General features: G+C 41.9%; 1 protein-coding gene across 1 annotated transcript in view; it reads left to right on the top strand.

Moving 5' to 3' along the window:
• Window positions 1–2,235: 2,235 nt before the first annotated feature.
• LOC126191010 (HEAT repeat-containing protein 1) overlaps window positions 2,236–24,691 on the top strand; it is a 283,709-nt gene continuing 261,253 nt past the window's right edge. Inside the window, exon 1 of the mRNA XM_049931695.1 lies at window positions 2,236–2,484. Coding sequence (XP_049787652.1) covers window positions 2,343–2,484 — 142 coding nt within the window. The 5' untranslated portion in view covers window positions 2,236–2,342. The remainder of the gene's footprint in view (window positions 2,485–24,691) is intronic.

The raw sequence follows: 24,691 nt of genomic DNA on the forward strand, positions 1-24,691 counted from the left end.
AAATTTATACAACAAACTAAGAAATGCCATATTGGTGCAGCAGAACATTCAGTCCCAAACGAAAAGTCAGAGGACTGGTGAAATGTAGAACACTCTAAAGAAATTGACTGAAGAAGGCTTACACTTTACACATACACAAGAAATCCTTTCCCAACCAGTTACCTTAAACTTTGTAAATTTATAGTGCAAACACAATTAATCTTAAAACAAGAAAAAGACTCAATGGCGAATGTACTGTGAGAGCATGAAAGAACAGTGGAATATATCTGAGATGTGCTGCTGTGTCAAGAAACTAAGATGTAAAATTCAGCCACTGGGAATTTTGTACATTCTCATGGGTGAATCTTGTTTAAAAGCATTATCGATAGACTGAGTCCACTGACACTGCACTAACCCTTCACTGTTCTATCTGATGGCTACTCAGATTGCTTCCTATGCCAACTGTTTCAACATTCACGGATGCAGAAAGAATTAAAGAATGTTACTGATTCTTCCCCCAGAGATCAGTAACATACACTACTCAATGATTTGCTCTATGCCTAATTTAACTCAAATGTGTTTACTTGGCACCTATAATAAAATATGGATGAAGGTAGAATTTATGCCTAATTGGACAACACAAATTATATAACATATCACAAGATCACGTGCTAATCGCAGCAACGAATAATCGTCCAGACCATTAGCATTATCATCTTGCATGGATAAAATACATGCTAGAATGGTTCTTTTGAAAGGACCTGGTCGATACCCTTCCCCATCCTTGACATAACCCAGGTTTGTGCTCTGTATCTAATGACCTCAATGTCAATGGGACATGAAACTCAGTCTTCCTTTCCTTCTTCGGTAAAAGACTTGAGCATATGATTAAAAATAGATTGGAATGGTTGCTTGAGGGGACATAACATGTCCCAAAATAACAGTTTGGTTTTCACAAGGGAATAAGGAATCTAAATAACCTATCTATTTTGTCACCTGAAATTCAGATGGCTAATAAAAAGAAACAAAGCCTATCAATTCTGTTTGCAGATATTTCAGGAGTGAATGACAAAGTATTAATACCAGTTCTACTGCAGTAATGATTAGATATGCATATACCTTCTGGTTTTGTGTCTGTTATCTAACCATTTTTGACTAAACATAAAATATTTATTCGATACAATAACAAATTACAAGGACCAAGAACTACATGTAAAAGTTGACCCAAAGGGCTATATTAAGCCATTTGCTTTACATAATCTTCACTTCAGCTCTTGAAAACTCTTCGAAATGCTGGTGATAAATACATATATGCTGCAAACAGGAGGTTACAAACTCTGGAATATTTCTTAGATCAGGCAGTGGGAGCATTAATTCAATGGCCTGATGAACATAGTCTTTCAACATGGGAAAGCAAATTTATTGTTATACAATTTACAAAGCAACAAATTCAATGTAGTGAACACACCATTCAGTTGGGTGAAAGAGAATTTCCTGTAAAACCAGTTGTGAAACTTTTGGGCGTCATTTTAGACAGGCCTTTCACATAGGTTAACGATGTAGATTATATTACAAATAAAATTTAAGATTTGTTAATTTTATGAGGTTTATAGTTGGTATTTGCTGGGGTGCTCATCACTCATTTCTACTGATATTATAGGGAACACTAATAAGATCAGTACTAGATTATGGAAGCTTTCTTTATGGTAATAGCTCAAAAAAGCTATATCTGAACTTGATAGTCTTCAATATCTCTGGCTTTGCATATGTACAGGAGTAATGCAACCCACATCCAGAAATGCCTTGTTGGTTGAAACAGTGGCAAAGCCTCCTACAGTGAGATGTCAATCAGCAAAGAAGTTCTTACGATAGAAGATACAAGACTAAGTTCATACTTTACACGGTCTTATGCATTAATTACAATCCATGGACCATGTCAGTAGTTTAAATTCAAATCAATCTCGCCCACGGCTCCTTCTGTAATTAGCAGCAGATAACATGCAAGAGGTTGAGTATCATATCACTTCAAGTGATGTAGGTATTCCATTTAAATTTCCAGCATATTACTTTGTCGTTGATATTTGCAATGTGCTGTATATGTAATATGAGAGGCTGTATTGTACGATCACATGCTAACGTTGACTGTGTTAATACAATTTGTCATACGCCAAAGAAAATAAAAAATGTAATGTGTACATCTTTGGTTAGTGTGCTTTCTGTGCCGTCTGCTTATTCGTGTAAGTGCTTTGGGTTAGTTTGGTGCGCATGTGGTTGTGTTGTGGTGTTTGATGTGTAATGTATATGGTGATTGTTAATGTGAAATTTTGTTGTGACCTAGACTGGCAGCAGAAAAGTTGTGAGACATGGCTACATCACTGGCAGAACAACTGAAAAAGCTAACGCTTCCTCAAACATCATTACTCGTCCACGACAAAAAGCGAGCATCCTTCTTGTTTGATCCAAAAGAAGCTGCAAATTTGGACAGAGATGCTGTGTATGAATTAGGTGGGTATGCTTAACTGTTCATGTCTTTATCCGTAATTTAGTCTGTAGTTTTTTGCTGTACAAGCCGTTTGAATTTGATGACCAGGGTGACTTGTAATAGGCATTTCATGTGTGTGATAGAATCTTGTTTAGACTTTGTGTCCTCAAGTCAGTTTTGGCCATTTATTCGAGCTCTTTTAGATAAATGTGTCAGTTAAAGTTAAATAGCTCTTTGATATCTCATTTAGAAAAGCCTGTTTTATAAATATGTTATTCATAACAATAATATAAGAGCAGTAGGTAAGTTACTTATATATATATATATATATATATATATATGGGAATGTGCAACCGATTAGAATATCTCATTAATTATTATTTGTGAGCGTAGACTTTGGATTACAAGAGAATGACCAGGACGTGCTCCTGTTTATATTCTATGCGAATACTATTGCTTCGATGTTTATGATGCAAAGTACACCGGGTGTTTGATATTATGCGGCAGGAATGCTGGTGTCAAGTTATTACCCAGCAATGTTATTACGAAAATTAACCGCTCTGACAAATTACATAACGTCTTTGTTGGTGGGGCTAAATTTGTTTAATATTGTGCCCGAAAGTTACACTAATCTGTGTTATAGCAGTGGATCACTCTATAAAATTAACATGAAATCTCCCAAATGACTTCGGTGTAATTTGCTGTAAAGCAACAGTGATCACTCTGATTTTGAAATGTATAGGCTACTGACTATGACTTGATCAGTGCTCTGTCTCAAATTTTATTCAGTACAAATTGCCAACTGTCTTGTTGTAATGGTGTCTGTTAATATGATGATATATTATTTGGGTGTTGCCTTGGTATCACTAAGAAATTTTGCGTATTTCTTATTACTGTATCTAAATAAGTAAACAAAGTTTTGAGTACTGAGACTTTCCGTTTTAGCAGTGTAGTAATCCCTGCCCAGGAACTTGTGACTGTAAAGATTGGTAAAGTGATTTCCCTCACATAGGTTATGAGAATATTTTTTGTTGCCGTAAATTTTTGTCCTCGGTATTTTCATAGTGACTTATGTTTATCAGAAGCAAGTAAATATAAGCGGAGATTTTTGATGGGTAGAGACCATGTCATAAAAAGAGTTGCACAGGTAGTGCAGGACCCACAGTATGAACTGCCCAAATGAATTGAATGCCCGACAAATGACCGTACAGTGCAGCTAAAAATTACATTCAAAATTCTACTGATTTTGGGTTCGGTGGGCAGAAGGAGAGTGATTGTTACTTGACCTACTTCCTCTTCCCCCCCCCCCCCCCCCCCCCCCCCTATTTTTTTCATCTTTGAGATACAATTTATGTGCATATCAGTAACATGCACCAAAGTACACACCAGAAAGTGTATTGAATTTTACAAGTTTGTCTGCAGTTTTATTACTTACTAGGAAATTGCATGAAATATGGAACTGAAATGATTTTCCATGCTGTGGAATGGTTGGTTATGTTACCACCATCTTTCTTCCAGATTCCCATTTATTGACTTCAGTCAATCATAATCAGATCATCATCTTCCAGTTTAATGTAGACTTATTGGTGTGCTTGAGATTGGTCTGCTCCAGTCCTGAAGTTAGTTTCATGTTCCATGGATGATTTGCACAGTAGTTCGTAATGATGTGGAATGAGTAAGTCTACATTTGCACCACAGGGCTACATGCTGACAATTTACAAGGGAGTTGTTCCCCCTCCCTCACCTCCAAATATATAGAGATCTGAGTTAGTCATTCCAACACACCATCTTCTACAAATAACAGTAATACAATAGATGAGTATGGTATAGTATTGGAAAAATAACATTCTATCTCTGCGTACATATTCTGCAAACCACTGTACACTGTGTGGTACGACAACTAGTTGTTTCATTTCCTGTTCCACTAGCAAATGGAGCGAGACAAAAACAACCACCTCCATATGCGCTCCAATTTCTTGTACCTTATCTGCGTGGTCCCAAAGCAAAATGTATGTTGACATCAGTAGGATCGTTCTGCAGTCAGCTTCAAATGCTGGTTCCCTAAATTTTCTCATTAGTGTTCTTCTAAATGAATGTCTTCTTCCCTCCAGGGATTCCCACTTGAACTCTCGAACTATACCCGTAACACTTGAGTGCTCATCAAATCTGCCAGTAACAAATCTAGCAGCTTGCTTCTGTATTGGTTTGATGTCTTCTTTCAGTCCGACATGATGCATCCCAAAAACTCGAGAATTGGTCACACTAGCGTCCTATATGCGATCTCCTTTACAGATGAACCACACACACTCTCCTAAAATTCTTCCAATAAACCCGAGTAATCCATTCCCCTTCCCTGCCATAATCCTCACATGGTCATTCCATTTCATTTCACTTTGCAGTGTTATGCCCAGATATTTAAACAATGTGACTGTGTTAATCAGGACACTGCTAATGCTGTATCCAAACCGTAAGGTTTTCTTTTAACTGCCCATCCACATTAACTAACATTAAGAGCCAGCCACCATTCATCACGCCAATGCAAATTTTGTCTTAAGTCCTCTTGTATCTTCCTACAGTCACTCAGCTTCAACATATACCATGGCTTCATCAGCAAACTCGCAGATTGCTGCCCACCTCGTCCACCAGATCATTTATGTGTAGAGAGAACAACAACAGTGCTATCACCCTTCTCTGTGGCACTCCTGACAATACCCTTGTCTCTGATGAAATCTCGTCGTCGAGGACAACATACTGGGTTCTATTAGTTAAGAAGTCGTTAAGCGAGTCACATATGAGGAGCCTATTCTGTATGCATGTACCTTCGTTAACTGTCTGCAGTGGGGTTCCATGTCGAATGCTTTTCAGAAATCTAGAAATTTAGAATCTGCCTATTGCCTTTCATCCATCAGTATATTACGTGAAAAAAGAGCAAGCTGGGTTTCGCACAAGCCATGCTGATTCATGGACGTAGCTTTTCAGTCTCTAGGAAATTTATCATATTCAAACTCGGAATATGCTTCAGAATTCTGCAGCAGGCAGATGTTAAGGATGTTGGTATGTTATTTTGCGGGTCCATTCTTTTACCTTTCTTATGTACAGGAGTCCCTGACCTTTATTCCAGTCGCTTTGCACTTTGCGCTGGTCAAGAGATTCGTGATAAATGCAAACTAAGTAGGGGGCCATTGACGCAGAGTACTCTTTGTACATCAGGACCTGGTGACTTATTTGTTTTCGACTCTTTCTATTGTCTCTACGCCAGGGTTTCTTATTACTGTAACGGACCTACTAAGGAGACTGCCTACATTACACTTGTCCGTCCTCTTTTAAAATACTGCTGCACGTTGTGGGATCCTTACCAGATAGGACTGATGGAGTACATCGAAAATGTTTAAAGTAAGGCAGCACATTTTGTATTGTCGTGAAATATGGGAGAGAGTGTCACAGAAATGATACAGGATTTGGGCTGGACATCATTAAAAGGAAGGTGTTTTTCGTTGCGATGGAATTCTCACAAAATTCTGATCACCTGCTTTCTCCTCCGAATGCGAAAATATTTTGTTGACACCGACTTATATAGGGAGGAACGATCACCAAGCTAAAATAAGGGAAATCAGAGCTCGTACGGAAAGATACAGGTGTTCATTCTTTCCGCGCGCTATACGCGATTGGAATAATAGAGAATTGTGAAGGTGGTTTGATGAACCCTCTGCGAGGCACTTAAAGGTGATTTGCAGAGTATTTATGTAGATGTACTGTATCACCTGCGTGGGACTCTGCGCATTGGTCAAACGATGGTATGTTTGTAAGATTCCCCTGTGTGAACAATTCCTTAACCGTGGAATTTAAAACTTCTGCCTTCCTTTTGCTATCTTCTACTGGCAAACCAGACTGGTCGACTGACTGGATGGGAGCCTTAGACCCCTTTAAAGATTTTACATAGGACCAGAATTTTTTCAGGTCCTCTGCCAGATCTGTGTCAAGAAATGATAGTGCTAACTGTTGTGGGCTTCGCACATAGATCTGTTTCACGGATGGACAAATCTCTACTAATCTTTGCCGGTCTTTGTTTGCACGTCCTCTATTTCAACCGAGAGTGCAACAGCCTTTGCTTCCTCAGCATTTTCCAAATTGCCTTATTAAACTACTGTGGGTCTTTTCCGTACTTAATCCCCTCACTAGGCACTTAACTCTCCAGACCACAATTTACAACCTGCATAAACTCTACCCATAATTCCTCTATGGTCATCATCCTCGAAATAAATGATTGCATTTCATTGTGTAAATGAGATTGCTTATCTGCTCTTTCTAGCAGAAACACTCTCCTAGCCCTCTTGACTGATTTGTTAACTTTCGTAACCATATTCATTATGATATCATGATCACTGATTCCCTTATCTCTAGTGATGCTACTGATAAGACCTGCACTGTTTGTAGCTACAAGACCCAAGATACTTCCATTCTGTGTAGGCAGCCAAACTAGCTGCTCAGTACAGTTTTCGGAAAACATATTTAAACATACTTCACAAGACTGACTGTACCCCCCGCAATGAATCCATACACGTCATAGCTTGAAGTCACTACCAACTAGTATTGCATGATTTTGATATTTATGCACAACTGACCATAGACTTTCTTTGAATGACTCTAGAAGTGTCACAGCGGAGTTGGATGGTTGGTAAAAGCATCCAACAACTAACTTGGTTTCTCCTAGATGTCTTATGCATGACCAGTTAACTTCACTATGGCACTCAATTTCCGCCTCAGTAGAGACAATGTTTTTGTCAACTGCAATGAACACACTCCCACCTATGGCGTCTGATCCCTCTTTCAGTAAATATTCCAAGACTTGATGACAGTCTCAGAGCTTTTACTTTGGGTTTTAGCCAGCTCTCAGTTCCAAGAATAATCTGAGATGGTGAACTTTTCTGGAGGGCAATAAATTTGGTAACTTTGTTACGAATATTTGACAATATCCCGATAAAATATATGCGGTTGAACTGTCTTTAAACTGAATGCAGTCTGATTTCTGTACATGCATATCAACTGGCAAGTATTCATAAGAGAACCTTTAACTACCGCCTACCCCAAAAAACCACCATGTGCAGTCCACAAATACTCTACTACCTGAGTAGCTGCTTCCTTTGTGTAGTGCACCCCTGACCTGTAAAGAGGAGGCCTACAAATCCCCACCCGATAACACAGATAGAGAAGTTTGCAGCCAAGACCATCACAGATACAATGGAGTCTTTGGTTGAGACCCTCCAGTAGGCTCCAAACCAGAGGACCCCTGTCAACTTTGGGAACGAGCCTGAAAATTATGAGCTCTGCTTGCACCCTGCTTGATGCCAGCAATATTCACCATCTCCGCCATCTGCCTATAAGATCTGAGGATGGCCTCAGAACCCATGCAACAAGTGTCGTTGAACGTATTGTTATTAGTTCCTTTTTAGCACCACACACAAACTGTGGCTGTTCAGTCTCGTGTAAGAATTATTCTCCAAGTTAATTTGATCTGTTCACGTGTTCTCAGTTTCAACTGTCTGTTTTTCCTGGTTGACTTCTTGTAATTCTGTTGAAGCTGCTGTCATACGAAAAGATAATTCACAGTTTTTTCCCACCCTCATTCATACACATCAGTGTGTGCACTCTTCTGGCATGAGCAACGGTGGTATCCAATTTCTCTCCATGTACCCTCCAGCGTCTCCATAGTGATGTGCTCAAGTGCATTGTGAATTTTCTTCAAGTATTCCTGGTATATCGGTTTAGTGCAACTGATCCTTTACAAAATCCCATAGAAAGAATTATTGTGGTGTGAAGTCAAGTAATTGTAGCAGACACTGAATCTTACCATCTTATTCATTCAATCCAGAAATTGACAGATACTTATGAAAGAGTGGGGATGTGCCCCATCCAGCTGGAATGTATCATGTTGTAGGTGTTCCAATTGTGGCTCAGCAATCTCTTTGTGACATGTTCAAATAAACATCATTATTTACGGTTGACTTACTGAGAAAGAATGAATCAGTTACACTATTGTGCTTAAGTCCACAACACATATTCACCTTTGGACTGTCACTTTACATTTCACAAGTAACACGGTGACACTGTGATCACGAATATGAACATTATGACAGATACATAAAAAGTTGAGTCATCAAAGAAATAATCCAAAAAGTCATTAATCTGATTTAGCGTATCCACTGCAAACTTTTGGCAGTGTTTGCACATTGGGTTTTGTGCTCGAAGCAGGTATACCACATAAGCATAATCTCTTAACGAAAACATGAGTATTGTTGATCAGCCAAGAGATATATTTGATATGAGTTGTTTTCTTTGACGAGTAATGTAATATAAGTGGCAGCTGTGTCATTTTTTGGTGCGTATATTCAACTAATGTGAAAGGGGGAAAAAAATGCTTGGTTGTGGTGACAGATTGAGATCTGTAGCTTTTCCTGAGGTCAAGGTTAGGTTGGAAGGTGACAGTTTGGTTGCGAGTTGATAAAACCAGCAAATGTGAAAGTAAAAAATTCTTGTGTTGTGTTGTGGTAACAGATTGATCCATAACGTAGCCTGGTTGCAAAAATAACCACTGTTATCACGTTTAGTAGCCATGCTGTTCATGCAGTATATCACATGTTTCCTTTTGCCATTGGTCAATGCCAGCGGCTGGTACCATGAATATTCCTCTTTATCCCTGTTGACTGTGGCATTTCCAAACCTGTGGCCGTGAAACATGCTTATTTTGTTGGATTCCTTTTGATCAGTTGCTGTACTTTGTCAGTGTTGGTATCTCCCTCTCCCTGTTTATGGAGGACACTACCATGTTTCCATACATGGCACATGTGAAGCCTGGATAGTTGGTTGGGACTTCGTTTTCCAAACAAACTGTATCCAGAAGGTTCACTTGGGTGTCGGACTTCCTCTCTATAAACCAGGCTACATAGTGACCTTTTTCTTGTGGTTCCCCATTTTCTGTCAAACCTGCGACACTTGAAGCTAGGATAATAAGAATAAAGAAGGACAACTGATGTTCTATGATCAGAGCATAGAATGTCAGATCCCTTAATCACGCAAGTAGGTTAGAAAATTTAAAAAGAGAAATGGATACCGGTAGGTTAAAGCTAGATATTTTGGAAATTAGTGAAGTTCCAGGACTAGTTTTAATAATGAATTTAAAAAAAAGGAGCACGGGTAAGCTACTACAAACAGCATAGCGAACACATTACTGTAGCAAAGATAGACATTAAGCCCACACCTACCAAGGTAGTAAAAGTTTATATGCAAACTAGCTCTGCAGTTAATGAAGTGATTGTAGAAATATATGATGAGATAAAAGAAATTATTCAGATAGTGGAGGGAGACGGAATTTTAATAGTCATAGAGGACCGGAATTCGATAGTAGGAAAAGGGAGAGGAGAAAAAGTAGCAGGTGAACATGAAATGGGGGGTAAGGAATGAAAGGGGAAGCTATCTGGTAGAATTTTGCACAGAGCGTAACTTAATCATAGATAATTCTTGGTTTAAGAATCATGAAAGAATGTTGTGTATGTGGAAGAGGCTTGGAGGTACTGGAAGGTTTCAGATAGATTATGTAATGGTAAGGCAGATATTTGGGAACCAGCTTTTAAATTTTAAGGCATTTCCAGGGGCAGATGTGGACTCTGACTACATCTATTGGTTATGAACTGTAGATTAAAACTGAAGAAGTTGCAAAAAAAGTGGGAATTTAAGGAAATGGGACCTGTATAAGCTGAAAGAACAAGAGGTTGCAGAGTGTTTCAGAGAGAGCGTTAGGCAACGGTTTACAAGAATGGGGGAAAGAAATACAGTAGAAGAAGAATGGGCAGCTTTGAGAGATGAAATAGTGAAGGCAGCAGAGGATCAAGTAGGTAAAAAAAAAAAAAAAAAAAAAAAAAAAAAAAAAAAAAAAAAAAAAAAAAAACCAGGGCTAATACAAATCCTTGGGTAACAGAAGAGATATTGACTTTCATTGATAAAGGAGAAAATATAAAAATGCTGTAAATGAAACAGAAAAGAAGGAAGACAATCATCTCAAAAATAAGATCAACAGGAAGTGCAAAACAGCTAAGCAGGGATGGCTACAGGACAAATGTAAGGATGGGGAGCCATATCTCACTAGTGATAAGATAGATACTGCCTACAGGAAAATTAAAGAGACCTTTGGAGAGAAGAGAACCATTGCATGAATATCAAGAACTCAGAAGGAAAACCAGTTCTAAGCAAAGAGGGGAAGGCAAAAAGGTGGAAGGAGTATATAGAGGGTCTATGCAAGCAAGGGTGATGTTGTTGTTGTTGTGGTCTTCAGTCCTGAGACTGGTTTGATGCAGCTCTCCATGCTACTCTATCCTTTGCAAGTTTCTTCATCTCCCAGTACCTACTGCAGCCTACATTCTTCTGAATCTGCTTGGTGTATTCATCTCTTGGTCTCCCTCTATGATTTTTACCCTCAACGCTGCCCTCCAATACTAAATTGGTGATCCCTCGATATCTCAGAACATGTCCTACAAACCGATCCCTTCTTCTAGTCAAGTTGTGCCACAAACTCCTCTTCTCCCCAATTCTATTCAATACCTCCTCATTAGTTATGTGATCTACCCATCTAATCTTCAGCATTCTTCTGTAGCACCACATTTCGGAAGCTTCTATTCTCTTCATGTCCTAACTATTTATCGTCCGTGTTTCACTTCCATACATGGCTACACTCCATACAAATACTTTCAGAAACGACTTCCTGACATTTAAATCTATACTCGATGTTAACAAATTTTTCTTCTTCAGAAATGCTTTCCTTGCCATTGCCAGTTTACATTTTATATCCTCTCTACTTCGACCATCGTCAGTTATTTTGCTACCCAAATAGCAAAACTCCTTTACTACTTTAAGTGTATCATTTCCTAATCTAATTCCCTCAGCATCACCCGACTTAATTCGACTACATTCCATTATCCTCATTTTGCTTTTGTTGATGTTCATCTTGTACCCTCCTTTCAGGACACTGTCCATTCCGTTCAACTGCTCTTCCAAGTCCTTTGCTGTCTCTGACAGAATTACAATGTCATCAGCGAACCTCGAAGTGGATTTTAGTACCTACTCCGAACTTTTCTTTTGTTTCCTTTATTGCTTGCTCAATATACAGATTGAATAGCATCGGGGATAGGCTACAACCCTGTCTCACTCCCTTCCCAACCACAGCTTCCCTTTCATGCCCCTCGACTCTTATAACTGCCATCTGCTTTCTGTACAAATTGTAAATAGCCTTTCACTCCCTGTGTTTTACCTCTGCCACCTTCAGAATTTGAAAGAGAATATTCCAGTCAACATTGTCAAAAGCTTTCTCTAAGTCTACAAATGCTAGAAACGTAGGTTTGCCTTTCCTTAATCTTTCTTCTAAGATCAGTCGTAGGGTCAGTATTGCCTCCCATGTTCCAACATTTCTACGCAATCCAAACTGATCTTCCCCGAGGTCGGCTTCTATCAGTTTTTCCATTCGTCTGTAAAGAATTCGCATTAGTATTTTGCAGGTATGACTTATTAAACTGATAGATCGGTAAATTTCACATCTGTCAACACCTGCTGTCTTTGGGATTGGAATTATTATGCCCTTCTTGAAGTCTGAGGGTATTTTACATGTCTCATACGTCTTGCTCACCAGAGGGTAGAGTTTTGTCAGGACTGGCTCTCCCAATGCTGTCAGTAGTTCTAATGGAATGCTGTCTACTCCGGTGCCTTGTTTCGATTCAGGTCTTTCAGTGCTCTGTCAAACTCTTCATGCCCCCCAGGGGGTCCACAACTCTTTTGTGGATATGTGCGTAGCGAGCACGGGACCCCGAGCTAATGTGGCCTTCCTTCCTTTCCGGACTGCATACCTTCCCTTTCCGCATCCTTCCCCATCCCCCATCTTCGCCCCCCCCCCCCCCCCCCCCTCCTCCGCCTCTTTCCTTCCCTTTCTCCCCCTCTGGGAGTATGTTTTTTGCCTACGTCCGGAGACGGACACTCGAAACTGTAACAAATTCTTTGCTTTCTCCGCTTGCAAGTCTTCGTCCTTCTTTTTTCCTCACCTCTTCTCTTTGTCGTTTTCTCCGCTGCGGCATTTGAGACCTCTCTTCTTTCCTTTCCCTTTTTCTTTTTTCCTCCCTGTGCGTGTCTGAAGGCCGACCCACGCATTTCCATGTGTAGCCGGTGACAGGGTAACACGTAATTCCCCTCCCCGGGTAGACAGGTAGGACACGTATGTACCCCCTGGTAACGGCCAGGCCCAGGGAGGGGTGATTACCCGAGCTGATACCTTCCGAAAGTGCCGATTGGTCCCTCCGTCCGTTTGTCGGGAGGTGTGACCTGAGGTGTGAACAATCACCTAAGGCGGGAGTGCCCTCAGAGAGGGCCCCCAAAAGGAAGGAGCGCACCATCGGAGACGCTGGTAATCATGGGGGATACTTTCGCAATGGTTTCCTCATCTTCTACTGTGTCAGCTCACAAGCGTAAGTTCAATGAGTCTCAGCCACAGACAGTCCTTCCATCGTTGCCACAGTTCCTTGTTGTTTCTCGGTCTGACGAAGGTCATGACTTCTCCACGGTCAACCCTTTCATTATTCAGAAAGGTGTCGACGCAATTGCAGGTCCTGTAATGTCTTGTTCCAGATTACGAAATGGCACCTTGTTGTTAGAAACAGTCAGTGCCCTCCAGGCACAAAAATTGCTGCGTTCTTCACTGCTACACACCTTCCCTGTCCAGGTGGAACCGCACCGTACTTTAAATTCATCACGTGGGGTTGTTTATACATGCTCCCTCGACGGATTGTCCGACGAGGAAATTCAACACTACCTGTCTGACCAGGGCATAACGGCTGTTAAAAGAGTCATGAAAAGGGTTGACACGAACATCATTCCAACCCGTACTGTCATCTTGACATTTGACAAAGTTCAACTCCCATCGAAAATCAAAGCAGGCTATGAGATAATTTCCGTACGCCCTTACATCCCAAACCCTATGCGTTGCTATCGGTGTCAGCGGTTCAATGACACCAGCCAGTCCTGTTCCAATCCGGCCAAATGTGTTGTGTGTGGCAAGGATGTCCATGAGGGTGCTTGTCCACCTCCATCCCCTCATTGCATCAACTGTATGGGTGACCACGCTGCTTCCTCTCACAATTTCCCCATTTTTAAAGATGAAAAGCTCATTCAGGAAATCAGAGTGAAGGAAAAGGTGACGACCTTTGCTGCTCGAAAATTATTCGCCAGTCGACAGCCCACCGTGCCTCAGACAGGAAAATACAGCACTGTCCTTGCCTCTCCTCAGCCAACAAAGGAGGCGGCCACGCAGACTTGTGACCTCACCTTTAGTGCCACGGTCGTCAGATCGGCCAGCGCAAAGATCGCCCGTTCAACCTCCCCACTTTCGCCTGCCCACTCTATGGCTCACCCTTCATCGGGTTCTGCTAAATCTCGAGCCCCAAGTCAGACACCAAGACTTCGAAAAAAGAGCATACTCGTGAAGATTTTTTACGTACCCCAACTTCACAACCATCGGTTCCTCCTTCATCTAAACATCATGTTTCCAAGAAGGCTAATAAGAAACCCAGTTCATCTCCTTCTCTGCCAAGGCGTGTCTCATCTACAGCACCACCTGGCAGTAATCACCCTCGGCCGTCTTCTGTGTCGCCGAGGTGCACTGCTGGTGGCCGATCGCTGGTGGCAGGAGCTGCTCCTGAACAACCTATGGATCAGGATCTTCTGCCTTCGGCTGAATGCCATTCCATGCTGTCGGTCGCAAGCTCTGAGCAGTCGTTGAGTTGACGGCACCCTTGGTCACATTCCTCCATTTTCTGTTCACCCTATGTCTATTGTCCACTGGAATATCCGCGGCATTTGAGCCAATCGGGATGAATTGTCTATCCCCTTACGATCCTACTTGCCGGTCATCTTCTGTCTTCAGGAAACAAAGCTGCGTCCCCATGACTGCTTTCTTCTCCCTCATTTTCAGTCCGTCTGATATGATCTCCCCTCTGTTGAAGGCACTCCAGCCCATGGAGGACTCATGATTCTTCTCCATGATACTCTCCATTATCACCCAATCCACTTCAACACTTCCTTCCAAGCTGTCGCCGTCCGTCTTTCCCTTTCTGGATACACGTTCTCTCTTTGTACTGTATACATTCCATCGTCCACACCAATGGCACGAGCTGATCTCCTTCATCTTCTTGGTCAGCTTCCACCCCCCTATTTGCTGGTTGGGGACTTCAATGCCCACCACCCACTTTGGGGATCTCCACATCCTTGTCCACGTGGCTCACTATTGCTGGACGTCTTCCACCAAGCGGATCTAGTTTGCCTCAACACTGGGGTCCCTACATTTTTGTCTGCCTCCACGACAAATTTATCTCATTTGGACTTTGCGGTCGGTACTGTTCCGCTAGCTCGGCGCTTCGAATGGTTCGCCCTTGATGATACACACTCGAGTGACCACTTTCCATGTGTCCTTAGACTGCAGCCTCAACTGCCATATATGCGCCCGAGACGCTGGAAGTTTGCCCAAGCCGATTGGACACTTTTTTCATCTGTAGCGACATTTGATGACCGTCACGTTCCTAGCGTTGACGATGAGGTCACACATATTACAGACGTTATTCTAACAGCTGCGGAACGTTCAATACCACGCACCTCCGAATTGCCCCGGCGCACCCCAGTTCCTTGGTGGAACGAGGCATGCCATGACGCAATACGTGAACGGCGACGTGCTCTTCACATTTTCCACCACCATCCTACTTTGGCCAACTGTATCCGCTATAAGCAGTTCGTGCGCGATGCCGTCGCGTCATCCGCGATAGCAAGAAGGCAAGCTGGAAATTCTTTACTAACTCATTTAACACCTTCACTCCCTCCTCGGAAGTTTGGAGTCTGATTCGACGGTTATCAGGCGCGCCTAGTTTCTCCCCGGTCTCTGGGCTCACTGTTGCGCATGATACATTAGTGGACCCCGTCGCAATTTCTAACTCATTGGGTCAACACTTTGCTGAGATTTCGAGCTCTTCAAATTACCCGCCAGCATTTATCCCGAAGAAACGTGCAGCGGAAGTGCGACCTCTTGCTTTCTCCTCTCAAAATCGCGAAAGCTACAATACTGTTTTCTCCATGCGGGAACTCCAACATGCACTCTCTTCGTCTCGCTCCTCCGCCCCAGGACCGGATGGTATCCACATCCAAATGTTGCTGCATTTATCATACCATAGTCTGCGTTACCTCCTTCGCTTTTATAATCAAATTTGGACCGACAGACGATGGCGGGAAGCTATCGTCATTCCTGTTCAGAAACCTGGAAAAGACAAACATCTCCCCTCTAGCTATCGTCCCATTTCTCTCACGAGTAGTGTATGTAAGGTTTTGGAGCGTATGATAAATTGCCGTTTAGCTTGGTGGCTGGCGTCCCGCAGTCTTTTAACACCTGCCCAATGCGGTTTCTGAAAGCATCGTTCTGCAGTTGACCATCTTGTTGCTCTCTCCACTTATATCATGAACAATTTTCTTCGGAAACGCCAAACAGTAGCAATATTTTTTGATCTGGAGAGAGCATACGATACCTGTTGGAGGACAGGCATCCTCCGCACACTGTTCTCTTGGGGCTTTCGAGGTCGGCTGCCCCTTTTTCTTCACGAATTTATGGCAGAGCGCACATTTAGAGCGCAGGTGAACACCACTCTCTCCTGTACTTTCTCCCAAGAAAACGGGGTACCCCAGGGCTCCGTGCTGAGTGTTGTACTATTTGCCATTGCCATAAATCCGATTATGGATTGTCTCCTTCCTGATGTCTCGGGCTCCCTCTTTGTGGACGATTTTGCGATCTACTACAGCTCTCAACGGACCAGCCTTCTTGAACGACGTCTTCAAGGATGTCTCGATCGCCTCCACAAGGATGTCTCGATCGCCTCCACTCTTGGAGCATCGAAACCAGCTTCCGTTTTTCTCCCAGTAAGACCGTTTATGTTAATTTTTGGCGACTTAAGGAGTTTCTTCCACCCTCCTTACATCTAGGCCCTCTCAACCTTCCATTTTCGGACGTCACTAAATTCTTGGGTCTTATGTTTGACAGAAAACTGTGCTGGTCCTCCCACGTTTCCTATCTTTCGGCTCGCTGTCTGCGATCCCTCAACACCCTCCGTGTCCTGAATGGTACCTCCTGGGGAGCGGACCGAGTGGTCCTTCTCCGCCTCTATCGCGCCTTAGTGCGCTCGAAATTGGGCTATGGAAGCATAGTTTACTCCTCTGCTTGGCCGTCTATTCTTCGGCGTCTCGACTCTATCCATCACCGTGGATTACGTTTAGTGTCTGGAGCTTTTTACACCAGCCCTGTCGAAAGCCTTTATGCTGAGACTGCTGAACCTCTGCTGTCCTTCTCAGTCGTTATGCTAGCCATCTGTCTTCCATGCCTGCTAATCCGGCCCATGATATTTTTTTCGACGCCTCCTTGGATGTAGGGTATGCAGGTCGCCCTTCCTCCCTACTACCACCGGGAGTCCGCTTCCGTCAACTGCTCCATTCTCTTTCCTTCCACTTTCCTAAAACCCTCTTGACAACTTGGGGTACAGCACCACCTTGGCTCCGTCCCCGGATCTGCCTGCTCCGTGACCTTTGTCAATTTCCCAAGGATGGTACCCCTTCACTTGTTTATCGTCGGGCATTTGCTGCTCTATGTCCACAAATGAAGGAAGCCACATTTATTTACACTGATGGCTCGAAAACATCGTTAGGTGTAGGGAGTGCCTATATTGTTGGCGACACCCCAAATTGATTTCGGCTTCCCGACCAGTGTTTGGTTTATACTGTGGAGCTTTACGCTGTTCTCCAGGCTGTCTAATACATCCGCCGCCATCAGCGGATATATTATGTTATCTGTTCAGATTCTCTCAGCTCTCTCCTCAGTCTCCAAGCTCTCTACCCTGTCCACCCTCTGATCCACCGGATTCAGGACTGCCTGCGCTTGCTCCATTTGGGGGGCGTCTCAGTGGCATTCCTCTGGCTCCCAGGACACGTTGGTATCTGTGGAAATGAGGCGGCCGATATACTGGCCAAGGCTGCAGTCTCTCTTCTTCGGCCAGCTATTCGATCAATTCCCTTCGTCGATCTACGGAGTGTTTTATGTCATCGTGTTGTTCTTTCATGGCACGCACATTGGTCGACACTTCCCCGTAATAAATTGCGGGACGTGAAAGCTCTTCCCTGTGCTTGGACCTCTTCCTCCCAAACGCGTCGTCGAGAGGAGGTAATTTTAACTAGACTCCGGATACGGCACTGTCGTTTTAGCCATCGACATCTTTTAAGCGGCGATCCTCCCCCACACTGTCCCCACTGCTCTCAGCTGTGGACGGTAAGACACCTTTTAATTGAGTGCCCCTATTTTACTCCGTTACGCGCCCATCTACAGCTGTCGCCTGATATATCGTCCATTTTAGCAGATGACACGTGCTCGGACGATCGTATTCTCGAGTTTATTAGTGTCAGCGAGATGACGTCAGTCATTTGAAGCTCTTTTTGAGGAAAACCAACCCCTTTCTGTAGTGGATTTTTAAGCGTTCCTTCTGCTTTTAGTTTCGCCAATTTTTTGAGTTTCGTTCCCATTGCTGCTGCTGTCCATTTTCCTTTTTTACCGTTTCCTAAGTCACAGACCGGGCGCTAATGACCATAGCAGTTTTGCGCCCCAAAACCAAAACTCTTCATGCAGTATCATATCTCCCATTTCATCTTCATCTACATCCTCTTCCATATCCATAATATTGTCCTCAAGTACATCGCCCTTGTATAGAACCTCTATATACTCCTTCCACCTTTCTGCTTTCCCTTCTTTGCTTAGAACTGGGTTTCCATCAGAGCTCTTGATAAACATGCAAGTGGTTCTCCGTTCTCCAAAGGTTTCTCTAATTTTCCTGTAGGCAGTATCTATCTTACGACTAGTGAGATAAGCCTCTACATCCTTGCATTTGTCCTCTAGCCATCCCTGCTTAGCCATTTTGCACTTCCTGTCGATCTCATTTTTGAGAAGTTTGTATTCCTTTCTGCCTGCTTCATTTACTGCATTTTCATATTTTCTCCTTTCATCAATTAAATTCCATATTTCTTCTGTTACCCAAGGGTTTCTACTAGCCCTCATCTTTTTACCTATTAGATCCTCTGCTACCGTCATTATTTCATCCCTCAAAGCTACCCATTCTTCTTCTACTGTATTTCTTTCCACAGTTCCTGTCAATTGTTCCCTTATGTTCTCCCTGAAACTCTGTACAACCTCTGGTTCTTTCAGTTTATCCAGGTCCCATCTCCTTAAATTCTCATCTTCTTGCAGTTTCTTCAGTTTTAATCTACAGTTCATAACCAACAGATTGTGGTCAGAGTCTACATATGCCCCGGGAAATGTCTTACAATTTAAAACCTGGTTCCTAAATCTCTGTCTTACCATTATATAATCTATCTCATACCTTCTAGTATCTCCAGGGTTCTTCCATGTATACAACCTTCTTTCATGATTCTTGAACCAAGTGTTAGCTATGATTAAGTTATGCTCTGCACAAAATTCTACCATGCAGCTTCCTCTTTCATTTCTTAGCCCCAATCCATATTCACCTACTGTGTTTCCTTCTCTTCCTTTTCCTACTACCGAATTCCAGTCACCCATGACTATTAAATTTTCGTCTCCTTTCACTACCTGAGTAATTTCTTTTATCTCATCATACATTTCATCAGTTTCTTCATCATCTGCAGAGCTAGTTAGCATATAAACTTGTACTACTGTAGTAGGCGTGGGCTTTGTGTCTATCTTGGCCACAATAATGCGTTCACTATGCTGTTTGTAGCAGCTTTCCCGTACTCCTATTTTTTTATTCATTATTAAACCTACTCCTTCATTACCCCAATTTGATTTTGTATTTATAACCCTGTATTCACTTGACCAAAAGTCTTGTTCCTCCTGCCACCGAACTTCACTAATTTCCACTATATCTAACTTCACCTATCCATTTCCCTTTTTAAATTTTCTGACGTACCTGCCCGATTAAGGAATCTGACATTCCACGCTCCGATCCGTAGAATGCCAGTTTTCTTTCTCCTGATAACGATGTCCTCTTGAGTAGTCCCCACCCAGAGATCCGAATGGAGGACTATTTTACCTCCGGAATATTTTACCCAAGAGGACACCATCATCATTTAATCATACAGTAAAGCTGCATGCCCTCAGGAAAATTTACGGCTGTAGTTTCCCCTTGCTTTCAGCTGTTCGCAGTACCAGAACAGCAAGGCCGTTTTGGTTAGTGTTACAAAGCCAGATCAGTCAATCCTCCAGACTGTTGCCCCTGCAACTACTGAAAAGGCTGCTGCCCCTCTTCAGGAACCACACGTTTGTCTGGCCTCTCAACACATACCCCGCCGTTGTGGTTGCACCTACGGTACGGCTATCTGTATCGTTGAGGCACGCAAGCCTCCCCACAAACAGCAAGGTCCATGGTTCACGAGGGGGGGGGGGGGGGTGATGTACTTGAAGGAAATGTTATGGAAATGGAAGAGGACGTAAATGAAGATGAAGTGGGAGATACGATACTGAGTGAAGAGTTTGACAGAGCACTGAAAGACCTAAGTCGAAACAAGGACCCGGGAGTAGACAACATTCCATTAGAACTGCTGATAGCCTTGGGTGAGCCAGTCATGACAAAGCTCTATTGCCTGGTGAGCAAGATGTATGAGACAGGCGACATACCCTGAGACTTCAAGAAGAATATAATTATTCCAATCCTAAAGAAAGCACTTTAATAAGTCACGGCTGCAAATTACTAACACGAATTCTTTACAGACGATTGGGAACACTGGTAGAAGCCAACCTCAAGGGAAGACCAGTGTGAATTCCGTGAAAATGTAGAAACACTTGTGGCAATAGTGGCCCTAAGACTTATCCTAGAAGATAGATTAAGGAAAGGCAAACCAACGTTTATGGCATTTGTTGACTTAGAGAAAGCTTTTGACAATGTTGACGGGAATACTCTCTTTCAAATTCTGAAGGTGGCAGGGGTCAAATACAGGGAGCAAAAGGCTATTTACAATTTGTACAGAAACCAAATGGCAGGTATAAGAGTCGAGGGGCATGAAAGGGAAGCAGTGGTTGGGAAGGGAGTTAGCCTATCTCTGATGCTATTCAGTCTGTATATTGAGCAAGCAGTAAAGGAAACAAAAGAAAAATTTGGAGTAGGAATTAAAATCCATGGAGAAGAAATAAAATCTGTGAGTTTTGCCGACGACATTATAATTCTGTCAGAAACAGCAAAAGAGCGGCAACAGCAGTTGAACAGAATGGTCATGTCTTGAAAGGAGGATACAAGATAAGCATCAACAAAAGCAAAACAAGGATAGTGGAATGTAGTCAAATTAAATCAGGTGATGCTGAGAGAATTAGATTAAGAAATGAGACACTTAAAGTAGTATATGAGTTTTGCTATTTGGGTAGCAAAATAACTGACGATGGTCGAAGTAGAGAGGATATAAAATGTAGACTGGCAATGGCAAGAAAGCGTTTCTGAAGAAGAAAAATTTGTTAACATCGAGTTTAGATTTAAGTGTCAGAAAGTCTTTTATGAAAGTATTTGTATGAAGTGTAGCCATGTATGGAAGTGAAACATGGACGATAAATAGTTCAGACAAGAAGAGAATAGATGCTTTCGAAATGTGGTGCTACAGAAGAATGCTGAAGATTAGATGGGTAGATCACATAACTAATGAGGAGGTACTGAATAGAACTGGGGAGAAGAAGAGTTTGTGGCACAACTTGACTAGAAGAAGGGATCGGTTGGAAGGACATGTTCTGAGGCATCCAGGGACCATTAAGGAAGCGCAGAGGGTGAAAATCGTAGAGGGAGATCGAACAATGAATACACTAAACAGATTCTGAAAGATGTAAGGTGCAGTAGTTACTCAGAGATGAGGAAGCTTGTGCAGTACAGAGTAGCTTGGAGAGCTGCATCAAACTAGTCTTTGGACTGAAGACTGCAACAAGAAAAATGCCAATTTTGAAATCCTTCCGCTTCATAATTAATAATGTAACTAACAGAACAGTCGTGGGAGATTGGAAGTTTTTGAAGAGGACATACAGAGTAGAGAATCACAATAAGCATGGAAATTTAATATCAAAATCATGACAAAAGGTGGTAGTGAAGAGTTTGCTTAACCTATATGGCCAAATTGAATTGACTGATATCATCACGAAACAAAAATCCAACTATTGAACGAATAATTGTGCCAATGGTTTAAGTTAACTGGTATAGCACAGTTGAATTACCAGCTTAAGGAATAAAAGGGGAAACTATCTGGTAGAATTTTGCACAGAGCATAACTTAAGTAGCTTATTAAACCTACAATTTATCAACCAAAAAATATAAAAATACTTTTAAATCAGAAAGTGCTGAAAAATGAACATAAAAAAACAGAAACTTGTCTCAGAAATCACACAAAAAAGTTATTGAACCCATAGCTCCTTCACGCTCAAATTACTATTGAGACTAAGAGCTGGTTGAAACATGAAGTGGAAAGCTTTGAGATTTTTAGCAATTCATGGAATTTATATTGGAAAAAAACAGGTTAGATACCATAAGAGGGATAGTGTTCATTGTAACTGACAAAAATATTCTCTCAATTGTGCAGAATTTGAATGCGACACAGGTGTAGGTGAGATCCAGTTCATTGGTTGGTTTTGGGGAAGGGACCAAACCGTGAGGTCATTGGTCCCATTGGATTAGGGAAGGACGTGGAAGAAAGTTGGCCTTGACCTTTCAAAGGAACCGTCCTGGCATTTGCGTGAAGCGATTTAGGGAAATCACAGAAAACCTAAATTGGGATGGCCGGACGCGGGTTTGAACCATCGTCCTCCCAAATGCGAGTCCAGTGTGCTAACCACTGCGCCTTCTCGCTCGATGAAATCTTGTTCATTGTTAGATGTTTTTACCAGCCATGTGATTCTGGTGTGACCTTTTTTAGTCATTCAAAGAAAGTAAGTCTACAGTCAGTAGTGCAGAAAAACCCAGATCATGCGATACTAGTTGGCGGGGACTCTAACCTACTTGTATGGACTAGGACATCTGTGGGTTCATTGCAGGGTTACAGACAGACAGTCTGTCAGTGCAGAGACAGGTAATAGTGATGATGATGATGTCATCATAGTGACTCTGGTCACTAAAGGTAATAAAACAATCAAGAAGGCAAGGAGAGTATTTCTGCTAGAAAGAGCAGATAAGCAGTTACTAGCAAATCACTTGTACAGTGAATTGACATCATTTAATTAGAGTATCATGGACTAAGAGAGTTTAAACAGATTGTAAATCGTGCTTCGGAAAAGTATATGGCAAGTAAGTGGATTAAGGGCGGAAAAGAGCCATTGTGGTTTAACAGTGGAATTCAGAAAATGCTGAGGAAGCAAAGGCTGTTGCACTCTGGTTCAAAAAAGAAGATGCAAACGACTATAGGCTAAAGTTAATTCAGAATGTGCATTTGTGAAAAGATTGATTGCAAAGTGTACAACTGCCACTGTCATACCTTAACAAACAATCTTTCTGAAAACCTGAGGAAATTCTGCTCCTATGTAAAATTGCTAATAAGCTGGTCTAAGCTTCTGTCCAATTACTCGAACAGTCTGGTGTGGCAGTAGAGGATAGCAAAAGGAAAACTACTGTTTTAAATTTCACATTTAAGAACTCGTTGTATGACTATAATATGGAGGACATAGTAATAAGCATTCCTAACGTAGAGGAAGAACCGAAGAGGTTGAAAACAAGTGAATCGCCATGTTCGGATGGAACCCACTTTAGTTTTACTAAGAGTACCATATATCATTGGTCCATTATTTAGCATGCATTTATCATTAATCTCATCCAGCACAGTCCCAAGCAACTGGAAAAAGTGCAGGTGACACCTGTGTATAAGAAGGGCAAAAGAATTTACTTGCAAAATTACAGACCAATATTCTTATGATTAATTTTCTGCAGAATTCTTGAACAAATTCTCAGTTTGAATGTAATAAATTTCCTTGAGACAGGAAAACTTTTGTCCACAGATCGGTATGTATTTTGAAAGTATCGCTCGTGTGAAACTCAGCCTGCCCTTTTCTGAAATGATATCTTGTGAACTATAGATAAAGGCTGACAGACAGATTACATGTTCCTAGATTTCTAAGAAGCTTTTGACTCGGTGCCCCACTGCAGACTGTTAGCAAAGGTATGAGTGTAGGGAATGTGTTCCTAGATATGAGTGTGGCTCAAAGACTTCTCAAGTAATAGAGCCCAGTAAATTGTCCTCAATGACGAGTGTTCATCAGTGACAAGGATATTGTCATGAATGCCCCAGGGGAGTTTAGTAGGACCACTGTTATTTTCCGTATGCATAAATGATGTGGCGGACAGGGTGAGGAGCAGTCTGCACCTATTTGCTTCATAATGTTGTGATGTACAGGAAGGTGTCGTTTTTGAGTGACTGTAGTAGGCTACAAGATGAACTGGACAAAATTTCTAGTTGGTGTGATGAATGGTAGCTATCTCTAAATATAGAAAAATGTAATCTAATGTAGACAAGTAGGAGAAACAAACGGGTCTTTTTAGAGTACAACATTATTAGTGTGCTGCTTGCCCCAAGTCGAGTAGATTAAATATGTATGTGTAACATTGCAAACAATATGAAACAGAACAAGCATATAAGGACAGTAATAGGGAGGGCAAGTGGTTGAATTCATTTCATTAGGAAAATTTTAGGAAAGTGTGGTATGTTGGACTTTGTTACCGGTAGTTTCAAACAGCACACAAGTATCACGGAGATACTTCGGGAATTCAGATGGGAATCCCTGGTTGAAGGCAATGCTCTTTTCAAGGAAACCCATTGAGAAAACATAAGAACCGGCATTTGAAGCTGACTGCAGGACGATTCTACTATCACCAACACGTGTTTCTTGTAAGGGCCCCGAAGATGAGAGCAATTATGGCTTGTACAGAGGCATGTAGGCAGTTGTTTTTCACTCACTATGTTTGACTGTGGAACAGAAAAAGAAGTCCTTGATTTAAAAATTAAATATCTTGGAAACTAAGATTGATATATAAGTAAGACAAACAGAATGTTTATCGTGTAGGCTGTAAGAATTTTATACAGAAGTTTCAGAATAGTTTGAAAAGCTGCTAACAGATGGTACTGTAATCACAACATGTAGTG

Source organism: Schistocerca cancellata, chromosome 6 (genome assembly GCF_023864275.1).
Source record: "Schistocerca cancellata isolate TAMUIC-IGC-003103 chromosome 6, iqSchCanc2.1, whole genome shotgun sequence".
Classification (NCBI taxonomy): domain Eukaryota; kingdom Metazoa; phylum Arthropoda; class Insecta; order Orthoptera; family Acrididae; genus Schistocerca; species Schistocerca cancellata.